This window comes from Oculina patagonica, chromosome 6 (assembly GCF_052425735.1).
Source record: "Oculina patagonica isolate OP01 chromosome 6, crgOcupat, whole genome shotgun sequence".
Taxonomy (NCBI): Eukaryota; Metazoa; Cnidaria; class Anthozoa; order Scleractinia; family Oculinidae; genus Oculina; species Oculina patagonica.
Genome location: NC_135763.1, coordinates 40,660 through 59,340, shown reverse-complemented (window position 1 = coordinate 59,340; position 18,681 = coordinate 40,660). Strand labels below are relative to the sequence as shown.

Genomic DNA, 18,681 nt, shown 5'->3' with positions numbered 1-18,681 from the left:
GAGCGTTCATTGGTTGCACATGTCGAGGTTCACAAGACTTGCACAGGCGTAGAACAACCGCTTATTGCTTTTTTTATGTGTTTTCTTTTTACGTTCTACTAACCCATAACAGCAACAATGTCTTGTTCTGTCGCTTCTTCTGAATACCTTAACGAGCTACTGAGCGACAAAACAACAGTATCGAAAATGCCCAAGATATTTCTTCACGCCGAAAGGTTGCTGGATCAAGGTACTGTGTGCGCCAAGTTAACTTCAAATTTAATATAATAATAACTGCAGTTATGATAAATAATCGGTAAATGAACGTAAATAATCCCCAGCAGAGAGAAATATAACTTTGCGAGGTAATATCTAATTATTTTCACAGAGGTCGAGTTTGTTCTAACGCGATTTAAGTTAAAAAACGTCGACGAAAAATCGTAATCGATCGCGGATGGAACCTTCTATTTGTTTGCCCTACATCCGGACACCGTGTCCTGTGTTTACCGAACAACGATTGTGTTTTAGTTTAGCATCACTGAAACACCGGGGAGTACAAGAGATCACCTTCAGGTTTGTTGGATATATGACATTTTGTTAGTGATAAGTTTTAGTTGTATGGGAAAAGAACATTGGGTTGATCGAACGCTCATTATTATAGTTGCCTTCAACTGTTGTGTGCCTCTTTGTTGTCCCGAATTTGACGCTGTGGGGTTTTTCAAAAGATGTTTTTGGTAAAATATATCAATAACCCCTTTGAAACTTGCAAATTACCGTGAAAATAAATTATCCTGAAATTCGGTTGCTGGTATTGTGAACAAGGTTGTTGTGATTTTCTGTTTTATTAACTCGTATTATTGCATTCAACGGGATTTCTTTCGACCCAGTGGGATGTATGAATATTTTATCCACAGTTTCGATCTCAGTTATGCAAGACAGTCTTATTTGAAGGCTGTCCGGCATTGGTTATTTTTAAGTTCAAGTCGAGGTACATGATATTACATGTACCGAAATCAAATAAGCTCACAATCGATAAAGAAAATCGCTTTGAAATTAATTTACAGAGCTCGCCGACAAGTCGTGTATGCTTGTTACGCGGTGATTATTTTTGCAAGTTGCTTTGCCGCGATGGTGTTTTGTTTTTATTCTTACATGTAAACAAACTAAAACATTAGCTTTTACTTGGAAGGTCTTTTGTTAAATAGTTTCAGTGTTTGAAACGCTCGACGGTCCATGAAATTACATGTTATCGGTGAAACAAAAATCGTCACGCTTGGAATTCAATTTCCATTTTAATTTGTCAGGGTCAAATCACTGTGAAAATTTGATGTGTTCTGATTGAGCTCAGATTTATTCATCAGATCAGAACGTCCCATCGGAGAACTTAATGAACTAGAAATCAAAAAGTCGTATTGCAGGGGTTCGCCTTGTTCGCTCCTATAATTGTAAATTTCTTTTTGGTTTGGTGGCTAAGGAATTCACTCTTAGCAGGTTTAGTTCACGGAATGCGCGCGTAATAATCATCATTGAGGTGATAAGAGGCAGATGCCCTCAAAGACGGGTATCTAGCCAAACAGAGAAGATATCAGAAATAGAATGTATAATTTCGCAATAAAGACTCCATAACCACAAATCATGGAAAGTTCTACAGATAAAAAATGATGAAATGTGGTTTAGTGCTTTATGTTGAATGTGTTTTTTTGATAGGGGGTGTCATTTGGTTGGGTTGAAACTGAGAAGACACTGATCAGCTTTCAGATGAAGGAACGTAAACATCCTGTGGTTTTCATTCTTCATAGTTTGAATCTAGCATTTTTTATGATTTTGTCTTTATTTTTTCTGAGGAAAAACAAACAAATTGACAACATTCGCTGTCAAATTCTTTCCTGCCCTTTTACTTTTTGTGAACAGATTTGAAATATCTTTTATTTTGCCTCTCAAATATGCCCCAAAGACCTAAATTAAATTGATTCATTGTAAATACAGCAGTTTTAATTGCAACCACTGCAATTCTGCTTCTGTAATTTTGATGTGATTTGGAATTTGTAGGCTGAAAATAGTATTCATCTTAAAAAAAACAGTTACTGAGATTTATTCCATTTACTCTTCATAATTTTGTCACAAGCTGCAGTTTCTTACCTTAGTTTATTTGAATGAATAGAAGGCTGTGATATGTGGTTACCAAGATAATTTATTCTTGTGGCAATATGTAACATGTTGACTACATTATTCCATTTATTTCTAAATTGGCTTTTGTTCACCGTAGCAGCTTCAAATGTTCTGTATATAATTGTAATGAACAAATGGCTGCATCTTTTGTGTTGTGATATATTAGTCGGTCAGTTTATTGAATTATATTATAACTTACATATTGTTATTTTCATGGAAATTAACTGACATTGCACTGTCAGTTTTTGTCAAAAACTAGTCAGAGGTTTACCCCATAATAACATTTGTTTGAAATATCTGTTTTTAATTTTTTCTAATCTTTTAAAAGATTCACAAAAAAATTCATCAAAACCACTTTAGTCAACATTTGACCATAGTGGAGAGAATTTATAAAATTTGAAAAAAAATACTATATTTAGACGATTCTTAGAAAGACTACTTATTGGAAATGAATCATATTTCATCATTTTTACTTCTTTTTTGTCAAGTATTATTATGTACATTGTATATATACAATGTAAAAGATTTTTTTGGAATGTAGTATCTACTTTGAGCTGGCTATTTTGGACAAAGGTCTATAGAAGGGAACATACACTGTAAAAAGATAGAGAATAATCTTTTAAAATGGTCAGGTCTCAAGTGTCACGTTATTAATAGTTATTTATAGGCAACCCTCCAAGTTAAGACCATTTTAGTCACCATTGCGACTAAAATTTTGGAGCTGGCAACAAAATTGGAACCGAAGAGTTGAAAGCGTAAGCTTAATTTAGCGACTTAAATTTTTCACCGTTGACCAAACTTGAGCAGTTGGTGTCCAAATGGCTACTAAGGAAAAAAAATAAACTTGGAGGGTTGATAGGGTAACACAATTACTGGTTTCCCAGCAGTTTTCAATGTGGCCCTTGAATAAACAAACAAATATTGTAAATAAAGCCTGTTAAAACTAACCCCAACTGGTGGAAGGCTGACCAGTTGGCTATTTATAAAGCATAGAGGAGTTGGATTCAAAATAGCCTCCTAGGCAGATGTTCTTTGGTCTTGTCATGCGTTTCTCCCTCACAAACTGAAAGCCTGACAAGCCCAAAGGAGGTCCGCGTAGGAGGCTTCATTCTGAACGACCAAACACAAATCCCTGTAGTGGCAGGGGGGAAGGATTTGAACCCTGAACCTCCAGATTACAAGTCCAGTGCCCTAACCACTAGGCCATGCGACCTCTCCTAAAAATGTAGAATATTGAGTATAGTTTCTTTTTATACAGAAATAAACAGAGTAAGAAATGAGCTTTTCCATGGTGTGGTAAAAAATGAACCAGATGGAGAGTATACAGAACTGCAGCTTCCTACACCAGCAGGGCCAAGAGTTAAATTGACAGAAAAGGTTTTTGCACCAGTGAAAGAATATCCCAAGGTAAAGATATTTTTACACACTAACAAGTGGAAATAAAAAAAGATTATTAACAGCTCTTTCCTCTGTGAGTCAAACCTTGAGTCAGCCATGTATGCAGATTAAACTGAATAACCGTACAACTGAATCTTGTCTGAATCTTCTCTGAAGAAGACCGCAGAAGGCGATCAAAAATTTAGAGTATCCTTTTATATTTTTAGATCTGTTTAAACCATTTTTATATTTTAAGCTATGACCACAGATCGCTCCAGCAGTTTTATGAATCTTGTTATATTTACACTGTGTGGTACTGGTTTAATATTATGTTTTGTAAGTTGTTTCTATGAATCAAAACCCTAGTGTGTGTTTATTAAAATGTGCAAATCGTCGCCATTTTCTGAGGGGGCATTGTTTTTATGTCTAATGAAAGTTTGTTTGCAGGTGAACCCACACATCCTTAGCAAGTGTCCCTTAAAAGTTAAAAAAGATTGTATTTATTATTTTTAGTAAACTCTTTATAATAATCTGTGTAATCCATTTTGAATCTCAAGTAAATGAGTTTTAAAGGAAAAGAAAGGAAATGGTCCTTGGTTAGAGAAGCAGCTGCTGCCATTATATGAATTGAGGTCATTCCTAGCCCTGGCTGATCCCTTTTTACATAAAGAATATTGAACTCTTGTCTGTATTTGCAGAGTGCCGCTTTTTATGATTTATTATTTTTGTTTTTAATAAACAAATTAACATTTTTTCAACTTCCATTTTCCTATGCCAAATGAAAAGAGTTGTGGCTTGTGGCTTTTGTTTGAATAAATAAAGGAAAGAAGTAATTTCTATAGTTTTTGAATTTTATGATTGCTGTTAACAATGTTATATTATGTCCAGACCACGGGTGTGACTTAGGTGAAAATAATGTCTGGTACATGTGAAACAAATGAATATGTTCCAGTGGTAGTCGGGAGATGATTAAGAATAATGTTTTGTTACACTATAACAATGGATTTTCAGTGCGACAACAACATCAACATTTTTAGAATAATAATACCAGGAAAAAAAGCTTACAATAAATAATAAAAATAATAACTGTACAATAATTTACATCTATAGCAAGGATGGTAGCTTGGTACTGTAGCTGGTCAAAAATAATGACCAAGCCTTTACTTTAAGTCTAAATTTGTTTTTTTTACAGTTGTCAAGTATTTTTTAGGAATTCATGTTTGAATAAGTACAGTTAGCAAAAGAAGAAAGTTTACTAATACCCTGAAAGCATAGAGCACCCTGCTTTGCTAATATTACGACCCTCCAAGTTTATTTTTTTCCTTAGTGGCCATTTGGCCACCGACTGCTCAGGTTTGGTTGCCAGTGAAAAATTTTTGTCGCTAAAATTAAGCTCACGCTTTCAATCCTTCTTCTCAATTTTAGTCGCCAGGCTGGCGACTTTAGTTCAAAAAAAGTCGCCAGCTCCAAAATTTTAGTCACCATGGCGACTTAAATGGTCTTAACTTGGAGGGCTGTATTATCGTTTGCTTGTAGTGAGCATTTTATGTAGAGGGATGATATGTTCTCTGTTACATATAGCAAACAAATTTTGCTTAATTGCAGAAGTGTAGCTAAGCAGGCAAAAAAATCCAGTCAGCCAGGAAGTGATTGAATTTTTTGTTAAAAATCGAAAAAAGACTGTGCCAGGCAACGATAACAAGATCTGGTCAAGTGAAATTGATTGGCAGCCAGCATGTTTCTTAGTATATATGCTGCAGGTTAAATCAGTTTTCAAGTTAAATCTGCTTCCGACCTAGATTAATCTGCTTCAACCTGAAGACAACACTTTCACAATGACATAACATGAATTCACTTGACAGAAGTCAAGTTAATAGATTGTTATCTTCTGGTGGAAACAGATTAAACGAGGCTGGAAACGGATTTAACCTGAAAACAGTTTTAACCTGCAACATATACACATATGCTTTGCTCAAAGGTTTGTTTCAAGTTCTTTGATATGTTTTCCTGTTCCAGTTTAACTTTGTTGGTAGAGTGATTGGCCCTCGAGGCATGACGTTACGAGCAGTAGAGTCTACCACTGGATGCAAACTTTTAGTCAGAGGAAAAGGTTCAATGAAAGACAAAAAATTGGTAAGCTAAATTACACACAACTTTAGTTGATTTCAACAGTGGTCTTGTCGTCAGTTGTTTTGGCATAATGTGATGCATTTTTTAATTCTAGCAAACAAGAGAAAAGTTGAATAAGGCTCAAGGTCGGGACACACTAGGGGACAAGTTGCTGCAACATGTTTCCTCGTGTGACATGGTAGATTTTGGCTACAGTTTTTGTCGCCGCAATCAGTCGCACAAATTCTAGTTTTATTTAAATGAATCTAAGTTACCTTAAACTTGTAAAATTGTCAGGCTGGGATATTTCTGTCATTTCTGTTACTATAAGACACAAGGCACAGGGTTTGTTAAAAATAATTTTATAATCTCAAACTGGAGTTGATGGGGTAGCAAAATGAACTGACACTTCTGATGGATAATTTATTATTTACATACCTGCACATAAAACGGTTTGTGTTAAATCATATGTGGCAGTGATATACATGCGTTACCATTTTGTGTATCACAGGAGGAGGAAAAGCGAGGCCAGCCAAACTATGAACATCTAGATGAGGATCTTCATGTGTTATTGTCAGTGGAAGATACAGAGGATAGAGCAAAATTAAGACTTGCAAAGGCTGTTGATAAAGTCAAAGAGCTTCTTCAACCTGTGGTTAGTTACCTGACTTAACATATCTTTCCAGTTGTCGTGACACATAAACTAAATTGCTTTGTACTATACAAATTTCCTTCAGGGGTGTCTCTTATCTTATCTTATCTTATCTGTCTCATTTGCATTACAGGTACATGTACCTACAGGGTTGTCTCATTTGCATTACAGGTACATGTACCTTCAGGGGTGTCCCATTTGCATTACAGGTACATGTACCTTCAGGGGTGTCTCATTTGCATAGCAGGTACATGTACCTTCAGGGGTGTCTCATTTGCATTACAGGTACATGTACCTACAGGGGTGTCTCATTTGCATAGCAGGTACATGTACCTTCAGGGGTGTCTCATTTGCATAGCAGGTACATGTACCTTCAGGGGTGTCTCATTTGCATTACAGGTACATGTACCTTCAGGGGTGTCCCATTTGCATTACAGGTACATGTACCTTCAGGGGTGTCTCATTTGCATAGCAGGTACATGTACCTACAGGGGTGTCTCATTTGCATAGCAGGTACATGTACCTTCAGGGGTGTCTCATTTGCATTACAGGTACATGTACCTTCAGGGGTGTCTCATTTGCATTACAGGTACATGTACCTTCAGGGGTGTCCCATTTGCATTACAGGTACATGTACCTTCAGGGGTGTCCCATTTGCATTACAGGTACATGTACCTACAGGGGTGTCTCATTTGCATAGCAGGTACATGTACCTTCAGGGGTGTTCCATTTGCATAGCAGGTACATGTACCTTCAGGGGTGTCTCATTTGCATTACAGGTACATGTACCTACAGGGGTGTCTCATTTGCATTACAGGTACATGTACCTACAGGGGTGTCTCATTTGCATAGCAGGTACATGTACCTTCAGGGGTGTCTCATTTGCATTACAGGTACATGTACCTACAGGGGTGTCCCATTCGCCTAGCAGGTACATGTACCTTCAGGGGTGTCTCATTTGCATTACAGGTACATGTACCTTCAGGGGTGTCCCATTTGCATTACAGGTACATGTACCTACAGGGGTGTCTCATTTGCATTACAGGTACATGTACCTTCAGGGGTGTCTCATTTGCATTACAGGTACATGTACCTTCAGGGGTGTTCCATTTGCATTACAGGTACATGTACCTTCAGGGGTGTCCCATTTGCATTACAGGTACATGTACCTTCAGGGGTGTTCCATTTGCATTACAGGTACATGTACCTACAGGGGTGTCTCATTTGCATAGCAGGTACATGTACCTTCAGGGGTGTCTCATTTGCATTACAGGTACATGTACCTTCAGGGGTGTTCCATTTGCATAGCAGGTACATGTACCTTCAGGGGTGTCTCATTTGCATAGCAGGTACATGTACCTTCAGGGGTGTCCCATTTGCATAGCAGGTACATGTACCTTCAGGGGTGTCCCATTTGCATTACAGGTACATGTACCTACAGGGGTGTCTCATTTGCATAGCAGGTACATGTACCTTCAGGGGTGTCTCATTTGCATAGCAGGTACATGTACCTTCAGGAGTGTCTCATTTGCATTACAGGTACATGTACCTTCAGGGGTGTTCCATTTGCATTACAGGTACATGTACCTACAGGGGTGTCTCATTTGCATTACAGGTACATGTACCTTCAGGGGTGTTCCATTTGCATTACAGGTACATGTACCTTCAGGGGTGTTCCATTTGCATTACAGGTACATGTACCTTCAGGGGTGTTCCATTTGCATTACAGGTACATGTACCTTCAGGGGTGTCTCATTTGCATAGCAGGTACATGTACCTTCAGGGGTGTCCCATTTGCATAGCAGGTACATGTACCTTCAGGGGTGTCCCATTTGCATTACAGGTACATGTACCTACAGGGGTGTCTCATTTGCATAGCAGGTACATGTACCTTCAGGGGTGTCTCATTTGCATAGCAGGTACATGTACCTTCAGGAGTGTCTCATTTGCATTACAGGTACATGTACCTTCAGGGGTGTTCCATTTGCATTACAGGTACATGTACCTACAGGGGTGTCTCATTTGCATTACAGGTACATGTACCTTCAGGGGTGTTCCATTTGCATTACAGGTACATGTACCTTCAGGGGTGTTCCATTTGCATTACAGGTACATGTACCTTCAGGGGTGTTCCATTTGCATTACAGGTACATGTACCTTCAGGGGTGTCTCATTTGCATTACAGGTACATGTACCTACAGGGGTGTTCTCATTTGCATAGCAGGTACATGTACCTTCAGGGGTGTCTCATTTGCATAGCAGGTACATGTACCTTCAGGGGTGTCCCATTCGCCTAGCAGGTACATGTACCTTCAGGGGTGTCTCATTTGCATAGCAGGTACATGTAGCTTCAGGGGTGTCCCATTTGCATTACAGGTACATGTACCTACAGGGTTGTCTCATTTGCATAGCAGGTACATGTACCTACAGGGGTGTCCCATTTGCATAGCAGGTACATGTACCTTCAGGGGTGTCCCATTTGCATTACAGGTACATGTACCTTCAGGGGTGTCTCATTTGCATAGCAGGTACATGTACCTTCAGGGGTGTCTCATTTGCATTACAGGTACATGTACCTTCAGGGGTGTCCCATTTGCATTACAGGTACATGTTCCTTCAGGGGTGTCCCATTTGCATTACAGGTACATGTACCTTCAGGGGTGTCTCATTCGCCTAGCAGGTACATGTACCTTCAGGGGTGTCCCATTTGCATTACAGGTACATGTACCTTCAGGGGTGTCCCATTTGCATTACAGGTACATGTACCTTCAGGGGTGTCCCATTTGCATTACAGGTACATGTACCTTCAGGGGTGTCTCATTCGCATAGCAGGTACATGTACCTACAGGGGTGTCCCATTTGCATAGCAGGTACATGTACCTTCAGGGGTGTCCCATTTGCATTACAGGTACATGTACCTACAGGGGTGTCTCATTTGCATAGCAGGTACATGTACCTACAGGGGTGTCTCATTTGCATAGCAGGTACATGTACCTACAGGGGTGTCTCATTTGCATAGCAGGTACATGTACCTACAGGGGTGTCCCATTTGCATTACAGGTACATGTACCTTCAGGGGTGTCTCATTTGCATAGCAGGTACATGTACCTTCAGGGGTGTCTCATTTGCATTACAGGTACATGTACCTACAGGGGTGTCACATTCGCCTAGCAGGTACATGTACCTTCAGGGTAAAGGTATTATTTTAAGGATGTTGAGTGGCTGCATTTGCCTTACCTTGCATAGTATTTCTCCAACTATATATTACAAGCATTTTTATTAGAATTATTTATTTATTACTCTCATTGTCTCTATATTTAGAATGAAGGAGAAGATGAATTAAAAAAGAAGCAGTTGAAAGACTTAGCATTAATGAATGGTACTCTGAGGGAACAAGCAGGTACGTGTATGTTCACATCAAGCCGAATGAATGCATTATTATACTCGAAAAGCTTCCTAAACTTGCTGTGCTATAAACTCGGGAATGTTAAAAAGGCCTTTATTTTTTCATACAGGCAATGCTACTCTTCTTCACAATGGTCTTCTTGGGATGCCCCTTGCACCAGCGTTAGCTGGATATCCATTTGCAGCTCGACCTCCAGGTACATGACTTGTACAAAAAGAACACATTGATTGTTGAGCTAATCTGTTACATGATACGATTTACTTATCAGACACCATAGGTCTACATGGAATTGCACATCTCATGCATGCAGTTTGTCCAAAAAAATTGCAAAGTTGTTTTTTGCAACTCCAGGCCTCTTTATTATTTAGGCATCTAGAACTCTTTTTTCTTCTTTTTGACAAATGAAATGCTGTATTTTTGTTGGTTTGGTATTTTAATTTGTCCTTCGCCATTTTGCAAAAAGGTGCAGTACTGTGAAAGCTTATTTCCTGTGATTTGATGGTACATAATTCGGTCTCTTGCATGGCTGACATAACCTTTGGCTTTACCTTTGTTTTTTTCTTAGTGTTGCAATCTGTGGCATCAAAAGTGTTTGTTAGGAACCAAAGAAGTATTCCTAAAACATTAAAACCAATGATGATTTTGTTTTTATCAGTTCCGAGTGCATACCCAGCTGGCCTAGCAGGACTAGAATTTGCGCCATATGCAACAAGACCAGGAACTATTTTCGACTATGGACTAGAACAGTCCATTGTTGGTAAGTCTGATGAAAATAAATTAGGGCATCCAGACTATAGACAGATTAATAAATGATTTAACCTACAAATGTTAAAGAAAATCTTTTAACCTGTTGTCAGCTCCTCCCCCTGGAGCTGAAACTTAACTCCTGTTTTAAATCCTGAAGTGTGACCATTCAAATGAAATTACTTTTCAAGCAATTGTGCTGTTTGTCAAAAGCAGTATTTTCATGTGGTGCAATTTCAACTTCAGTGTTTTCTAAGTAGAAATTATTTTTGCAGTAAATAGTTTTCTATTTTGCATTCACTGCATTTTGCTTGCTGCTTAGGTGCAGTTAAACCCCGGAGACCTATCAGAGAACACCCATACCAGAGATAAGGTAAGCAACAAAGCAATAAGCCAGTTTGGTATTGTTATTTTCCACCATCAAGGAATTTACCAGCCTGAATTAGCCAGGTGAAATAAATTATCTTTGAATTAATTCCCATTACTATTATTATAATTATTATTATTATTTATTTTTAATTTTTTTTAAATATATTTTAACTTTATTTCACACAATCATTAAAACAACAAGCATCGATAAAAAGATTAAGAATTAAAAAAACAGCTTGCACCGTTATATATTGAGAAAGTAAAATATCATTGTATAAGCGAGAATCAAAATCTTAAAATCAATTCTAATATGTAAAAATAACTGGAATGTAGAGCAGAGATATCTCTTTCCTCCTGATAGCCTATGTTCTAAGTGTACTTAAAAGCATTATTATTATTATTAGTTATTATTATTTAAATTATAAAACAATTCTTTATTAAAAATATTCTGTGATAATTATCTATGGTGCAAAACTATTTACAATAAACGATTCTATGATACAATCGTTAAAATGAAAAGCACAATATGTTATATAGAAAAGCTGAGAAGCGTTCAAAATTGGAATGAGCGATTTTAAATGCAAAGGAAACATAATGGTTACATTGTGCATTTGATGTGATCCGGTGTACGTGAGTAGCAATAAAAAAGAAGAAGAACTATTTAAACTATTTACAATACACACTTTCTGCAATTCCAACGTCAATGTTAGTGTTCTTAATATCTCGTTGAGGTCTTCTTCTTCTTCTTCTTCTTCTTCTTCTTCTTCTTCTTATTATTATTATTATTATTATTATTATTATTATTATTATTATTATTATTATTATTATTATTATTATTAAGTAAAATGTTTTTGAAACGTTCTCTGGTTAAAAAAATTTTTTTGTTAAAATATAAGCTTTCGGCTGCCAAACTGCAGCCTTTAACGAATGATAAAAATGGCGCGAATGAATAAATATATAGGGTAAAAATGTGTGAAAAAATTACAGAATAAAAATGCGTAAAAAAGGTGACAAGAAAAATAGTGAGAATTTGATAATAAAAGAGAACTATTTTAAAAGAATAGAATATTGTGGAGGTAATGACCTAGCATTGTTGTCCGCTTCAGTTGTCATGGCAGTGTGCCATGACTCAAGAGTTTTTTGCACGCGATAGTCTCCTTTGTTGATGACTCTTGCATTTTTGAAATCAATTTGATGGTCATTCATCCATGCATGGTTTGAAATGTTCGATCCTTTGTTACAATGTTAAACAATTCTGATGTGTTCTTTTCTTCACGTCTGTAGACATCTGCCAGTTTCTCCAATGTAACTCCAATTACAGTCATTACAAGGAATCTTGTAGACCACATTTGTTTGAAGGTGGCTGGGAGGTCTGAATTTTGGTGAAGGAAACTCTTGGTGAAGAGTTCTGTAGGGTCTGGTGACGACACAAATTCCGGTGTTTTGAACCAATCTTTTAAGCGGTTCGGTGAGGTCATTGATATAGGGCAGACAAGCCAAGTCAAATGATTCTGATGGCTTGACCCACTTAAAAAACAAACCAACAAGTTCCTCTGGAGAGGGAATTGTTTCTGTAGTGCGTTTTTTCTTTAGGATGTTAGAGATAATTGATTGGGGGTAGCAATTCACTTTTAAGGCATCAGAGATATGTTTGACTTCATTCGATTCAGACGCAAAATCGCAAAAATGGTTCGAAATATCGGAGGTTTGAGTTAGGGAGGGTAAAATTATTACAAAAAAATTACCTGAAGGGGAATTTGAAAAAGGTTCGAGCTAGTGAGAGGTTGGAGTTTTTATGAGTTTGAGTTATCGAGATTCAACTGTCCCGGCATATCCAATCGAACAAAACCAAACTAAAAATCAAACGAACCCAATCGAACACCAATCATTCGATTGGGTTCGGTTATCCAACAAAATCGAGCATCTATTTTGCTGTGAGTTTGATTTTCGAACCAATCGAACTCAATCGAATTCAATCTGACTCTATTTTGTTTGGAATCCGTCTCTTGATAAGTAAATCACGCAGGACTAATGAGGGGGACGGTGCACCGTCCAAATGTCGCAATATAAACAAACATGAGTTCAGTTATGTACGGTTAATTGAGTTGACTGTTCGGTAATTGAACGTTCGAATATGTTCGATGACCGAACGCAATCGAACGATTGGTGTTCGATTGGGTTAGATTACCGAACGTTCGATTGGATACGCCGGGAATTGTACATCCTAGGGTTAAGAAAAGTTACTGCTAATTGATAATCCTTTTTTGATTGATCAATAATATTGTTTTTGCTCTTATTTGGTGCTGTTGTTCATGGTGAACAATGATACATATAATATATAAAGATAATAACATGAATAAAAAAATCGGTCTAAAAAGTATAAAACACAACGACAACAACAACAAAAGTTTATTTGAACTGTAAATTACAAAAAAGAAATGTTTAAACAATAAATAAATTTGGTCACCCAAAATAACTAAAAAGCTAAACTAGGGGAGCTCCACTTTTAGATTTTCCTAAATCTATACATTAGCGTTTTAATTATTTTTAATTATTTTTACGACTTTCATACCTTTCATTGCATACAACTGTCAGCGTTATTTTTTACGAATGTCAAGATTTGCTCGATTATGAGGTATGTTTTCGTTTCGCAAGCCAAATTTATATTATTATTATTATTATATACTATATACAAGGCTAAAAAGAGTTAAGAGTTTTTTGTTTTTTTAACTCTTTTTAGCCTTGTATATAGTATATATTTTATAAAGCGAACATTATGGACAATATTATTATTATTATAAATAATTTACCTCAATTTTTTATATTATAACCTGTGTACATTGAAGCTTAGAGCATGTTAAAGCTTTCAGAGTGTAATTATGTAGGTGAAGGCTATTGTTTTAAATAAAAATTGTTATTATAATTTTTATTATTATTACTAACTGTATTAATTATTAATATTACTATTATTATTATTATTATTATTATTATTATTATTATTATGTCTGCTACGATATTTATGATGCACATTAGTTCTTTGTAAGTTTTATTTGAGTTTATAAAATATTATTGTAAATAAAGGATTTTCTTTCTTTATTATTATTTATTATTGTTATTATTATTATTATCTCTATAGTATAATCTCTCTGCTCTATATTCCTGTCATTTTTACATATTAGAAGTGACATTAAAAAAAGATGCCATTCTCGAAAGATATTTTATTTACTTTTTTATAAGGATACCAGCTGTTTTTTTTCTGATTATGTGAAATAAAGTTATTGTCTCATTAAAGTTATTATTATTATTATTATTATTATTATTATTATTATTATTATTATTATTTCTTGCTTGAAGTGAAGGACAGTGACAATATATATCCCTCACTAGAATCAAATTCTCTTTGCTATAATCACTTCAATTCTCAAGTCACTAATGTCTTTCATTTAACTAGTAAATGTACCTTGCCAATTCCCTGGAGCTTACAAAACCTCCCAAAATATATTAATCTATGAACTGCATAAAGGGCAAAGCTGGTTATTCCAATATGAGCAATATAACCCTCACAACGTTTATTAAGTCATTATTTAGATAATAACAAACAATCTGGCAAATGTAACTCTGCACAAAGGTTTTGCTTGCTGCCATTTAATTAAAGCTTGCAAACTAAACTGTAAAGTGCTGTTCAAGAGTTAACTAAAAGGAAATATATTAATAAAAGCCCTCTTTCTGACAGCTTTGCAGCTAAGAAGCATTTAACTTAATTTAATTTATACTAATATAGAACTTCTCTTTCTTACTAGACTGACAATGGGTAACACTAATTCTGAAGAAGACCAACTAATTACCAGGCTAAATGTAAAGCCTGAAGAAACTGCTTTCTTTTGTCTTTTACAAGCCCACTCACAACTGTGGACTAACCATTTACGTAGTTCCTATTGCAAAAATATGAGTTTTGTAACAAATGATCTTAATATATTTCTGTATGTTTAAAGAGGAATTATCAACAATCAGATTTAATAATAGTACTGTAATATATTTTGAAATCTATTTTAAGTGTTTTTGTGTTTTTGGTGGTTTGTGTTCTGTTAAGTTGCCCTTTCAGCAATACACATGCAAGAGTCATACTGATCTTTCCTTAAAATAGCAAATTTCAACAATAAAATGCAAGGATGTAAAAGACATGGATAAAGAAAAACTTTGTCTGAAAAAAAAAAAACCCAAAAACACAGACATGTACATGTAGAAAATTGAAACCATTTTACAGCTGGTACCAAAAGCAATAACAAACATCCTAAATCAACGAAATGCATTTCCTTCAAACTTAATTATACATAATTATACACTGTCGTATTATTGTTTAATGGAATATCTAGCAATCCAATCAACAAGAAACTGAAAGGGTTGTTTTCAGTGGCCGAGGAGATTGACTTTCTTAAATATGCACAACTTATTTTGTGGAGTTTGCAAATGGGTGGTCACTTTCAATGTAAACTGCCTGCCATTTCAGTCTAAACCAAATTATTCTATATGTTAAAAGTTTTATTTCACGATCATTTTATTAAGAAACCAACTGGCTGAAATTAGTATTATTGGCCTTGCTGAATAGAGTGCATTTTGGTTTGTGCAAGTGTGAACTGTGTTTGTTTTATGTTTAAATACTGTTGGTTGTATCTAAAGGTGGACATGTCATAAAAAAAATGATCTGAGTAGCCATCAAACATTTAAACTCCTTTGAACTTTCATTCGTACTAAAAAGTTATTGCAAACATTTTCATTGACAATTTGGTAATAAAAAACAATACCAGCTGTGTTGCACTTTGGGCACAAAGGTTTGAATAAAGGTCTGTCAAAGTTCAAATGACTTGACTTGATGGCAAGCTATGCAACGGTTGATATCCGCTCATGTTTGTAAATGATGTGTTCACACTTAGATGCAGCCAATGGTATGGGCATATTATTTACGAAATTTGTGTATTTTTGTATTATTTTGAAAAATAAGATTAGTTCATACTGGAACCATGCCCATGCTATTCAAAATGAATGTTTTCCTAAAATTGCCTTTATTTTTGTACTCACCAGTTGCACAGATGTTTTCTTTGTAAGTACCATTATCCAATCGGAAAATATAGACTGAACAAGTTTACATTTCTTTCGTAGTCATTTTACAAATTAATTTTCTAAGTACTTTTTATCACTTTGTTTTGTTGAATTTTCAAATCAGTTAATAAATATCAACATACACCTTTGTTTGCTCAAGTGGTCATGGGAAGCAAATTACTTCATAATGTGTTGAAATGAAACTGTTCGCGCTCAAATTCTCAATTAAACACAATCTCACTTGAAGGACATACATGTCAAAACAATTTGTTGTGTGTATAATATCAAATAGGTGGTTTCTTAAAGGTTTTGCTGAAAGGGTCATACATGTTCAATGTACATCATAATTAAGCTATGGTAATGTTGGCTGTAGCTCATATTCATTTCTACATAATCAGGGTAAAGTGATAATTAGAGTGCTGTGGAGTGAAATAATGTATGTTGGATGACATCTAAATAATTGTAATGGTAATAATAAACATTGAGGGTAACGACTATATGTAATAAATTATTGTTCAATCACATCTAGATGTATGTGTATAGAGTAATTAAGTTATGTTAAAAGACATCTCATACTTAAAGAGCTCCCTCCAGTTTCATAGTTTGTTGATTTTTACAGAATTAAAAAGCTTTAAGCATTTGGTCATGTGTAGCTTGTTGTGATATTGCCTCCGTGTTGAAATTCTGTTCATTTTTCTATTAATTAGTGTGTACTTTAATCATAATGTGTGATTATGGATGATGATAATTATTGTTGTAACAATAAAGATTTAATTTTGAGATTAAATTTGTTTGCTTGTTGTAACTTTCTTTTAGCTATAAAATATCTAACTTATATTTAACTTCTTTTAACCCTTCATCATATAACCATCATCATCACCATCGTCATCATCTTCATCATCATCGTCATCATCATCATTGTCATGGTACTTAACTATTTAGCTTAAGGGGATTACTTGGGCAGGTTATGAAGATGAGCTGAATATTTCTGATGATATTCCAAACAATTACCTTAAGATTGAGGTCAAGATTGTCCAAAGGTCATTTACTTGTTCCAATAACTTTGATACATTTAAACTAACAGAAGACCTGACTTTTTGTAGTGAAGGTGGTTTAAATGCTTTTTGATAATTTTCTAACATTACTAAGACTGGCAAACTTAAGATTCGTCAGCTAAGATCAATAGTGAATTTCAATTGCAAGTCATCATTTTATATACCAACTCTGGCTATCGAATATTGACCAGCCTCTGAATTCAACTTTGTCTTTTAGTTTGATCATCTTTTTAATCACTTGCTTTCATAACTGGCCCTTCTTACAGCTTTTCACTCTTGAAAGGAAAGCTGTAAATCACGAGGGCTGCTATTTATTTCAGCTGCAGTCAACATTTGTTTTGTAATTATGTTTATTTCATTTCTTCCTGTTCCTCAGGCATGAAATTCCAAGCGATCAGCTAGTGAAAAGAAGAGTGGAAATCAAAATAATTTTTAACATATAATTATTTTTACTCAGAGAATTCATTCACATAATTTATTGATTTTTTTATTGATGTTTTTGAAAACCCATGCTGATTTTGATTGCATGATTTGCCTCTCCTTCGTGTATAAATTGTTTTGATGTTAAAGTTTTTTTCCTCAATGGAAGAAGTATGGAGACGTTTTGGGAAAAGGGCAGAAGACTAATAGACCCACCCCAGGATTACACTAGCGGGCTGTTAGTAATCACAATCCTGGACATTATGTTATATATCGAGTTTATTCGTGTTTATTGTGCCAAGGCTCTTGCAGAGTCCTGGCACTATTCAGGGGCGGATTTCGAGGCATGGCCAAGGAAAATTAAAAATGAGCGAATAATTTGGTAGCCCTTGCTATCAGCCCCTCCCCCAAGAAACTTTGATAAATGTAGTTTTGTTTGTTCTCTGTGGTGAGAGGTGATAACATTTAATAAGCTTAGTAGTTTTGTTTTTGTGTCGAAATTGATGTGCGTTTGTTGTGCCCTATTAGAACAGCGCTGGAGTTGTTGTTAGTTTTGGTTTTACAAATCATTAGAGGTGGATTTGTTTACAAAGTCCTTGCTAACAGTAGCCTGTTATTTTACTTTCGTGATGTACTTTACCAAACGTTATATAAATATACTTTTGTGTCACCAAAAAATGTACGTAATAATTCAATAACATGTAGCTGACTCAAATACTGATAGTTTTCGAATAATATATTGATTTATAAGAGATATTTTTACAGAAAAATTTAATATATACGATATGAGAGAACAGTAATAAAATACTTGGAGAAAATTGCCTGCCTGTTGTTTTTAGACATGCCCTTACTAGACTCTGCAGTGGTATTGTATTGCTATAGACGTTTTCTGGAACACCACCTCGTGCACTGAAATAAGGAAAGATTGCGACAATGTATTGTAAGCCCAGCAATAAATGGGAAATAAAAGAAAGAACGCTTCTGGTGTTTCAACGCCTAACTAAAAGTAAAATATAGCAAATAAACATGAAACATAAAACATCATTCTTTCAATTGATCGGCTTCATTGCATTCTACACTCATATCACGCGCATTTGCGAGAAGAAGTAGACTACTGGCGGTTTTCTTCGTTCTAATCCCAAAACCAGAAATACAATACCGAGCCAGATTCTAATACGGTCGGTGAACATGTGTGGAAAAGGCCTAGTATTTGTCCTTCCCGCGGAAATAAACAGGTTTGATCGAGTCAAACGTTTAGTTGTAGAAACGCGAGTGTATCCTTTTTACCTCAACAATAAACCAAT

At 35.5% G+C, this 18,681-nt stretch overlaps 1 protein-coding gene across 2 annotated transcripts; it reads left to right on the top strand.

Moving 5' to 3' along the window:
- Positions 1 to 18,198, top strand: LOC144656860 (protein quaking-A-like). 2 transcript variants are annotated; one of them, XM_078517105.1, is made up of 9 exons: positions 1 to 229; positions 3,407 to 3,555; positions 5,542 to 5,658; positions 6,146 to 6,289; positions 9,608 to 9,686; positions 9,802 to 9,888; positions 10,348 to 10,449; positions 10,759 to 10,809; positions 17,334 to 18,198. In XM_078517105.1, the coding sequence occupies exons 1-8, from the start codon at positions 118 to 120 to the stop codon at positions 10,806 to 10,808; spliced, it is 840 nt and encodes a 279-aa protein (XP_078373231.1). In that variant the 5' UTR covers positions 1 to 117; the 3' UTR covers position 10,809; positions 17,334 to 18,198. The 2 variants fall into 2 exon arrangements, with proteins under 2 accessions (XP_078373231.1, XP_078373232.1); XM_078517106.1 differs by having other exon boundaries at positions 14,606 to 18,198.
- The last annotated feature ends 483 nt before the right edge of the window (positions 18,199 to 18,681 follow it).